Source organism: Nycticebus coucang, chromosome 9, assembly GCF_027406575.1.
Source record: "Nycticebus coucang isolate mNycCou1 chromosome 9, mNycCou1.pri, whole genome shotgun sequence".
Lineage (NCBI taxonomy): Eukaryota > Metazoa > Chordata > Mammalia > Primates > Lorisidae > Nycticebus > Nycticebus coucang.
The window spans coordinates 108,963,540-108,973,249 of NC_069788.1; the positions used below are offsets into that span (position 1 = coordinate 108,963,540).

At 48.5% G+C, this 9,710-nt stretch overlaps 1 protein-coding gene across 1 annotated transcript in view; it reads right to left on the reverse strand.

Moving 5' to 3' along the window:
* Positions 1 to 9,357, reverse strand: part of ESRRB (estrogen related receptor beta) — a 104,589-nt gene extending 95,232 nt beyond the window's left edge. Inside the window, exon 1 of the mRNA XM_053601951.1 lies at positions 9,137 to 9,357. Within this exon, the coding sequence (XP_053457926.1) occupies positions 9,137 to 9,186 (50 nt within the window). The 5' untranslated portion in view covers positions 9,187 to 9,357. The remainder of the gene's footprint in view (positions 1 to 9,136) is intronic.
* Positions 9,358 to 9,710: the final 353 nt, after the last annotated feature.

Consider the following 9,710-nt stretch of genomic DNA (forward strand, 5'->3'; position numbering starts at 1 on the left):
AAACAGTCTTAATTTTAGTGAATTATCACTGGCTTAGAGTATGGGATTGTGGGAGAGAAGTGGGTGGGACCCCCATGGCCCTTAATTGCGGAAGATGCGTTACACCTTGGGATAATAAACAGTTCATTTCCCATGAATAAAGGCACATTCAAGCCATCCCTGAAAAATCAGTGACAATGACACAGATTCCAAATGTTCCCTGTAAGAAAAAACATCCTTTCTCCTAATCCTTCTTAAACTCAACAAGACTGATTGGTTTTTATTATTCATGAATTAATTTTTTACTCAGGGTCCAACAAGGGAATTGAAGCTATAAAATTTCTCACCGATTGAGGGGGGGAAGCAGCTCTCGACCTGAGTAGCACAGCCAAAGTCTTGCTTGCATTCCTCGGGGGTGGAATGTTTTGTGTGTTAAATTAGTTAATAATCAATTAATAATCCAAAGCTTTGGGTTTTTTTTTCTTTCCTGAGGAAAAAAAATTGAGTAAGAACATGAGTAAGAATATTAAGGTGGAAAAAAAATAGAGTCAGTCACGGGACCCCGGTGTATTAGGTAAAGCAGCACTGCCTTCTATTTCCAAGGTACCCATACAAAAACAAAAAAGAAAGGAGAGAGGAAAAAACAAAGGCATTGTCCGATTCAAAAGTAACGCCCAGATGAGCACAGCCTGCAGGTGAGCAGGCTTCGGGTCTGGGAGTCGGCATGAAGAGTCACAAGAGCGGTCATGGGAATTCAGAAGGGTCAGCTCCCTGATGACCTCTCTCTAATCTCTGCCTCCAGAGCGCAGGCTGAGGTATCCAGGAGCAGGGACAACAGCCTCATAGAAGCCGAATGGCCAAGAAGGCAATCGAGGGTGGAGAGGTGACTTTGCCTCTCTCTTCATACAGTTCTTTTCCCAGATCTTCATATGTGCCAAGTCACAACCCTCCTTGTCCTCTGAGTGCCTTTGGTCTGCTCACCTCTCCCAAGCACACAGCCAGAGGAACCAAGGAACAAGGAGCCACTGAGAGGCAGAGATTGCACGGGCCACGGGGGCTGCTGGCAGTGGGGTCCAAGTTGATACAGCATCCTTTATAAGAACACGTCTCCCCTCTTCATCCAAAGGCAGAACAGCCAGCATTTGTCAGGGAAGCCATGTGGTCAGCACCATATTCTCCGCTACTGGTCTGTTCACATTCAGAGACCAGGCAGTTTTGCTCCTGGATGAATTCAGACATGCAAACCTGAAGCCTTCGCGTGTTTACGTGTACACGAAGATATTGACGTTTAAGGGGCAAGACACAGCCACCCTTGTCCGGTTACTATGAGAAAAATGGTTATGAGAATGGCTTGGCGATTTGGGGGAACAAAAAGGTGCAAGCTGCAATTACTGTTACAATTACTATAGCCATCACATTATTATTATTTTTGTAAAAGCAGTGTTCTTTCTGCCAAAGCTTGTTAGCCTGACTGCTTAGGTAGACAATGTCAACACACCCCAGAGACAAATGACAAAGAATGAAGCTAAAAGGAAAAGGATAAATACTGCACTCTGTATGCTGAAGGGTTGTTTCCCCATCAAAGGGAAATGTTTTCTGCTGATGGATTAGAAAGGCAAAAAACTAAAGCATGTAACAGTTCATTCACTGTGCATCCTCAAGACCCCAAACTAGAATTCCAAACAGAGGCAGTGAGATGAGAGGAGAGATTTAAAAATTGGTTTTGAATAAAGTTTAGTGCTTCTGGATACCCACCCTCCTGCCTCCAGCCCCCATCACCTCGCTCCCCAGGTAACAGACACAGCCGACCTGGAGTTTGCCTGGAAACAGCAGGTCTTTACCGCCCTTGCTGTTTCTACCAAAACATGTGAGCAGGACAGCGACAGTGGATAAAGGTATTGACGGCTGAATCAGAGCAGGGGGGCAGTGACAGGCATTCTGCTTTGGGACTTTGCCCGAGTAATCGTGCTCAGCACCTTCGAACAGCTCAAACACACCCACACGCTCGTACACACACCTACACGTACTTACACACACTCCTGCAGACCTGCACACCTATACTTCCTCCTTCAAAACATAAAATTGAGGAGGGATAAAAGGACAAGGGCAAACTACAGCAAGTTGGAGTGAAAATAGAGGGGGAAAAGTAAGTGAATACAAGACATGAGAGAGAACTCTCGTCCAAAACATCACCCTTCCTCACCCACTCCAGCCTCCTCTACGGCATTTTCTTATGACTTTATTTCCCTTGTTCTTTGCCCTTCAGAAAACAAGAACAGCAATGATGCTCAAAACCTTTTGGCAGGTATCATGTTTAAAGCACAAGCCTGGGGAAAATATTGAAAACATAAATTGAAGTAAATACCATACAAATTTTTAGATGAATTAACAAAAAGAATACAACAAAACCTGTCACTAATTTATGAATTCTAGTTAATTCAAGCAATTAAAAATTAAAAAGCCAAGTTAAAATAACACTTAGTGTTTGGGGATTTTGAAACTCATAGTTTCCTAGATAGAAAGTCTTGACTCTAATTGGACACTTCACATTAGTACAAGGTCCTGTTAAGCTCCTCTCTGATTTTTCAATGCAAGGTTTGAGTAAACACTGACGGTCAGACATGAGGCTGACTACAGCTGTAATTGCCAGGAGAGGACCCTGATATAGTTTTAAATAAAAATTGATCACATTTGAAACCTGAAGATAAAAACGAAACCTTGTCGGGGTTTGTTTAAACTGCCTTTTGACCTCTGAATGAAATGACATTGAGAAATAAAATAACATTTTCCAGAAACCATTTCCAGAAAAGGTTCAATCTGGAGATGCTGAATGTCAATACTGAATAGAATATTTTAAAGTCCTAAGAAACAAAGGAAAGAAATTTAAAAAATTAAAAAAGAAAAGAAAAAACTTCTTTCAGACCAAAATGTGTCTAAGGTTCAAAGGCACTGCAAAATGAAGACGAACAAATTCTTTTTCTAACCCTCAGCAAAACTTTTGTAACTAAAGCTCAGAAAATTTCTAATGTAAGAAGCCTAGCCGATAATTTTTTTTTCCGATTTGTCCAATTCCGTATTGAAAGTCCCATGGGCAGATTAACCAATACGATTTTCCTTGATTTAAGAAAACAGTTGACCCTTTAAGACACAGCTTGTCAACGGCTATTTCCAAGAAGGGAAGGTGATGTTCGGGAACCTGCAACAGAATAGTCCAAGTGCTCTTCTGAGTGTCACCATCTTTTATCTGGGAGAAGGGCAAAATTGGACTCCCTTCTCTTTCTCTCTGGTCTGCGCCACCCCTACCTGGGCCAGAAAACTGAAGAGAGGCCCTTAGAAGGACCGAAATACTCCAAGCTGCAGGCACAACCAGCAGCAGGTCCCTCAAGGCGTGGCAGCCCCTACTGGAATGTGGCCACAGCCAGACCTCAGCCCAGGCAGGGGTGCAGCAGGCAGCGGGACTATGTTCAAAGAGCACAGCCCCTTGCCCACTGCCAAACCATCTTAAAGGAGAACACTTACTGTAACACACTCACACCCTCGCACACACACTTCTACCACGGTGAAGGGTTCAGAAACATCCTCTACCAACCGGGACTTTAATGGCATCATGAAAGGGTTTGACACTCCCTTGAGCCATGACTTATAAATAAAGGTCCTGCTAAGATCCCTTCTGACTTTAATCTTGATCAACAGAGAAAGGCCCCCAAGAGAGGCAAACACAAGTACACTCATAGAGTGGAGGGAAAAAGGACCATGCTCATCTGGTATTTCAGAGTCTCTCTGCTGGATGGTTAGTCTGGGGGTCTCTGTTCCCAGAAATGAACTGAGCTCATTTTCTCCTATGACGGCCTCCCCACGCATCTCCAGGGGGACTGACCAAAACTGCCCCAGCTCTGTACAGGAGCCAGCAAGCAGTCACTTCCCACAAGCTGGCTCTGGGAAGAAGCTGATGTGATGGGCAAATGTGAGCCACTGACCGCTGAGCCCCAGGAGCACGAGATGGAAGTCACCATGAGTCCCTCCAGAGCCCCCAAACTGACCAGCATACAGCCAGAATATTTCCATCATGTCCTTTCAGTGTGGTCAGGAAAGCAAAGGCAGAAATGCCCCAGCACAGTCCACCACACAGGGAGGGTCACACTGTCACAAGAGGTGAGGGTCACCAGGCCAATGCCCTAGGGAAGAAAAAAACCCAGCTACTGATCTCTCCTAGTCACTGCCTTGATCCCCTGCCCCCATCCCACTGGAAGGTGTCTGGTCCCCGGACAGCCGCCGTTATGGTGGAAGGTCAGTGGCCTCACCAATGGCAGGAGGCGGGCTGGTCTGGTGAGGGTTAAGCTGCCGGGCCAGCCATCACAGAGGTCACTATGATATGCAGGGATGTTGAATATCCCAGGCCCCCAGAGCTGGTCTGCTAATTACATTTGCAATTATAAACACCACAACCTCCCTGTGCAGGGAGGAGGTCACACCAACGGGATGGGGCAACCCGGATGTAATTCTGCCCCAGGCCAACCTGCCATGCCAGGAAACACCACAGCTGCCGAAGCCGATGGGCCCCTCCTCTAAGGAAGACCATGTCTGTGACTGTTCCCAGGACATGTGAGGCTGCTGGGACTGAGAAAGGTAAAACTTTCCAGAGACAAAGCCCAATCAAGGGTCACTAGCACACACACGCTAAAAAAAGGTGTTTGATTTATCCCTAGAAATCAGCGGATCACTTTAAGGGCAAAAAGGAGGGATAGGCTGGTGCTAGCCTATCCTCAACATGTGTTCTCATGGCTCCCTGGGCCCTGCACTGGCAGCCCTCTCCTCGGCCCACGCACCCTCTGGGGACTATATTGTCTCTGAAGGACACCAGAGCATTCAAGCTGAGTGGGGGTTCCAGAGGGTAACATTCAGTTAAGAGCCAGGGCAGCTGTATTAGTCTTGGCTAATTCTAGGCAGAACTCTCAGTCAAGCAGGAAGAGCATTTCATGGGTCTCACTGCGGAGAGGGCTGGTAGGTAGGGGAGAACCACCAAAGGGAGGTGTTTAGGGTGTGGGCTGGGCTTTACTTTGATGCAGTGAATTATGGTCTAAATAACTGCTATTCCTTCCTTTAAATTTGGAACCACAAAGAAATTTTAACCATTTGGAAGAAGTCACTTAAGGTACCTGGGAAGATGGGTTCTAGGCAGGAGTGCTGCAGAGCCAGGTCGAAAGCATCCTATCTCTTGTCTGCTGTCTTGGAATTTTCTCTCCTTCTGAATCCTACTTGTCCACAGCCAAGTCCATGGCCCACCCCTGATGCATACGCTCCCCCAATGTCTCTGTCTCAGGCACATCTTTCCACTGGCCTGCTAGAGTTATGAAGATCTTCGCTCAAAAAAAAAAAAAAAAAAAAAAAAAAAAAACACCCACTAGGCATTCTGCGGAAGAGCAAGGAAGGAGACAAACTTTTTCAATGAATTTTGATTATTTTTAAAACCATTTGGCAAAATATCTGATTATCGGGAACACGAATGGCACATACAGGACAAAGTTAAAAGCCCCCCACTGGAACGAGGGCTGGGGTAATCTGAGAAAGCAGAGTGTCATATGAAAACTCTCTCACAGCCACCTCCCTCGAAGTGCTTTCCCCGAAAGTCCCCTCTGCCCCTCCTCTCCCAGGCTAAATGGAATATTTATTGATTGCTCCAAATCAATAGAATGAAAAGGTTCCTGTTTTGTGGGCCAGGTTGTTCGTTCATTTTTTTTTTAAGAAACAGATCTTTTCATATGTCTTAATTATTGGTAAAATAGAGGAGTGTTTCTAAAACGAAAGGAGTTAGGGAAGTATAGTAAGCTCCAAGAGGAAATTTCCAGTGATGTCAGGATCTCACTGAGCTGGAAAGGGCCTGAGCTAGGACTGGGGCCTCCAACATTGACCTAATGTCTTCTCCCATTTTATCACAACTCCTGCAACGACCCAGCCTCTTCCACAAAGCACATCTCCAAAAGGGCGGCAGGCACATAAAGGCTTATTTCCTAGAGCCCCTCCCTTGGAAAACCGAGACTAATATCCTCACTCTGATTTATTTTTAAATGTACCATTAAAAATTAATTTCCCCTTTTGTTTTTCTCTAGGTCACTGATTCTGAATTACCATGTGGCATTTTTCCTACGTGTGAACCCACATATTTTACCTTCAGGACAGTTTGTTCTTTGTTTCTTTCACAACAGCAAAGTGTTCATCAGACGGCGGGTCGGGCACCACCACCCCTGCCCCCCTCACTCTCCGGGCTGTTTGTGTGCGGGTCTCCAGCTGGTCTGGTCAAGGACCCATTTGTACACAGGCACACGCTGGAGAGCACACTGACTCCCACTCTGACTGATTATACATGTACATAAAATATTGATTAGAAAGGGTAATGGAGTCACCTACAGGATTGGCTATGGGAAAATGAAAATGAAGGACAGAAAGGTAAGAAGGTACGTCCATATCTGCGTGCATGTGTTCCCTGAGAACGTGAGAATGACACTAAAGCCTTGAAAAATGCTCTCTGTGCGTTAGAAGGGAGAGGGAGGGCTGGAGAGTTCTTTCTCCCTGAACTCTGGTTCCTGCGTCCTTGGGCTTTCTGGAGTTCTGGAATGTCAACTAATGTGCCCAGGCAAAAACTGCGTACAGAAAACACAAACCCACTCTCACACACGTTCCCCGAGAAAAGCAGCACCTCAGTGAGTGGGTTCATCGACTTTCTACCCTTCCACCAAACCCAGGAATGCAGTCCTCCATTTTGTTACTTAACTACCCCTGGCTCTAGAGGTAGATCATGAAGCCCTGGGGTAAAGGTCAGAAAGATGATGCCCCAGACACAAGCTTGTCCTTGGAGATGACACACTCTGCACCAGAGCAAATGCAGACCCTCCCCTGGAGGCACACATCTGTCCATAGGCCAGCTCATCCCGGCCTGGGGCTGCTGCCCAGCAGATCTTGGGCTTTGAGAAATGACATCTCCCAGGGATGCTTAGTTCCTTGGTAGAGATAGCAGGTGTATTTTTGGCTTTCCCTGTGCCCCATGGAAGGAGAAGCTAATTCTTTAAAAAGAATCCAAGAAGGGTTGGGAACCAGAACACTGTCAAGATAAGTTTGTAAGCGATTTCCACTTCAAACCTTTGCCAGACCTCCAGGACCAGGGCCGCCTCCGTCCCCTTTGCTGCTTCCCCGACATTACCTCTGCCCATATTTCTCCTCAAACCCAAGCCAGGGTTGCCGTCAACACGATGAATTGCCCAGCTGTTAAACCCTCCATCTCTCTCCTTGCTCTCCTGGTTAACACAATCAAAGAATGTACTTCCTTCATACGAATTTTCATAGTTATTGACTATGACTTGTACCGCAGACAAATACATAGACATTTCAAGCTCACCTAAAGAAGTCGCCTCTGGAGAAAGGGAGCCTAAATAATTTAAATATCCAATATTTGTCCTAGTTGGTAATTTTATGTAAGGAAATGCCCCCACAAGCACCAGATCCAGTCCACAGACCACTAACACTCCTCCACCTCCAGCCACAGAAGTGGGATCAGTGTAACCTTTAATGGGAATGAAATCCACTTTCCAAGCTCATGGAAATCCAAATCCACTGTCATTAAGGATTCCCCTCATCTCCCAGACCTACTCCTTCCACCTTCTCCCGACATTAGCTCACATCTAAAGCGCCTGCTCCCCGGTGGAACTGGGTGAGGGACCCCTAAAACCAGAACCGTGGGGGCTGGGACAGTCTGGCCAACCACACAGTCCACTGCTGTGAAGCTGCCGCCTCTTTCACGCCTGGTCCACCGTGGGGGGAAGAAGTGTGTGTGTGGGGGGGGTTAAGTACTTCCTGGGATCCCACATTATCAGAGTATTTTAGAGATGTCCTCGAAGTTCTCGGGTGGGCTGGGGAGCGAGGGTTGCAAAAATGAAAGGGTGGTGGAATAAGAGGCAGATTCTGATAGTTTAGTTTGCTTCAGGAAAAAAAGGAAGAGTGCAAAGTTAAGCAGGGAAGCTGTCGGTAAGAACCCAGAGACTTATTTATTGTTGTTATTTATTAATAACAATAAATTGTTATTAATCTGCTAGAGGGACCGCTCTGCACTCGCATCTACCCAAACGCTGGGACTCCGTTTGGAACCAGAGCGCCCAAGATGGGACCCCGGCAGGTACGCAGCAGGAGGCACGGCGACCACGGAGGGAGCTGGGAAGGAAACAGTGGGTGGCCGGAGTGTGACTCTGGAGAACCTGGACAGGACGCGCGGGGCAGCCACCCGCTGCTCCGTACATCAGTTCTCCACTTTCCTACTCCGTGCGCTCGCCCCGCGGTCCCTGGAGTTGGGGCCCAGCGGTTCCTGAGAGTCGGGTCTCACAGCCCCAGCCGCCACCCACGTCCCTCGGACATCCCTAAGTTCTGGCTCTACGAGCGCAAAGTTGCCCCAGGGCAGGGAAATCGTGTGCGTCAGTTTAGCAGGACGCAGCCTTCCCCAAAGCTACGAACGAACTTTGCCTACGACAACGCAGCGCAGGCGGGATGCGCGTGGAGCACGCGGAGCTCAGCCAGCCCAAAGCCACGCCACCTGCATCCCCGGGCGCTTTAGGTCCGCCGCGCCACGTGCGCACCCTCGGGGCGCCCCACTGTGATCGCTGTGCGAGCCGGTACTGGCCGCCTGCAATTTCCAAACCGCCAAGGCAGGTTGAATTTTCTCCCCCTTGCTGGGATCACTTTTAGTCCCCAGGATGGAAGTAATAAATCAAAGCGCCTGCGGGGAAGCTTCATCAGACCGGACAGGACATCCTTGCAAACACATTCCTGCACCTGTTCTGGGCTTCTGCTCCATTCCGCAGAAACTCAAATATTTTCTCACCGCGGAGCAAGACGGTAGAGGATAGCAAAAGGAAGAATGAGTGTATGAGAAAGCGCTCCTCTTGCCTAAAAGTGAGGGTTTGTAAAAGGGGGGTCGGGAAAAGTTAGGGGCGGGTTTACGCCCGAGAAAGAAACCCAGGAAGTGTGCAGCTTTCCTTCTCCCACGTCCCCCAAGTGTTCCCGGAGGTCCCTGCCACTTTTACACAAGAATGTGGGAAGAGGAACTGTGATTCCCCAGGAGAAAGGCAGCTGGACGGGCAGAAGGACAGACCGACCGAAAAAGCAGGGCACCTACTGGTTGTGGTAGCCGAGGGGGTCCGGGATGCAGAGTTCGGACACGTCCATCAGTCCTGTTTTAGCATTCCCAGTTGGTAGAGAAAGGCGGCGGGGAAATCACGAGGAAGAGCGAGTGAAGGGCACAGGCGAGGTGCGAGTCCGGGCAGGGGCACAGTGCGCGCGAGAAGGCAGAGTGGGAGGACGCGGCCGCGGCGGGGGAGGAGCAGAGAGCCCGGCTGCGCTCACAGCCCGCGCTCCCACTCATCCGCGCGCTCCGGCGCGAGCGGGCAAAAGGGAGGGGAAGCCGTGGAGGAGGCTGGGGCACCCGAGACTTGGAGCCCGCTAACCCTACTGTAGCTTTAAGACTGGGAGACTGATGTATGGTTTGGCTCCCATTGGCTATCTCTCAGGGGCTGGACTTAAAGTGACAGATTCAAGTAGGGGTGGGGGAAGGGGGGCGAGCCAGAGAGACTTCAATGGAATAAGACGCTCACGCGTCCGAGGTCCCCTACAAAATATACATATCCAAATGCCAGGTGGGTCTGGGGTTGGGGTAGGACGAGATTTGAGGGGTATATACCCTGACTGGCTCC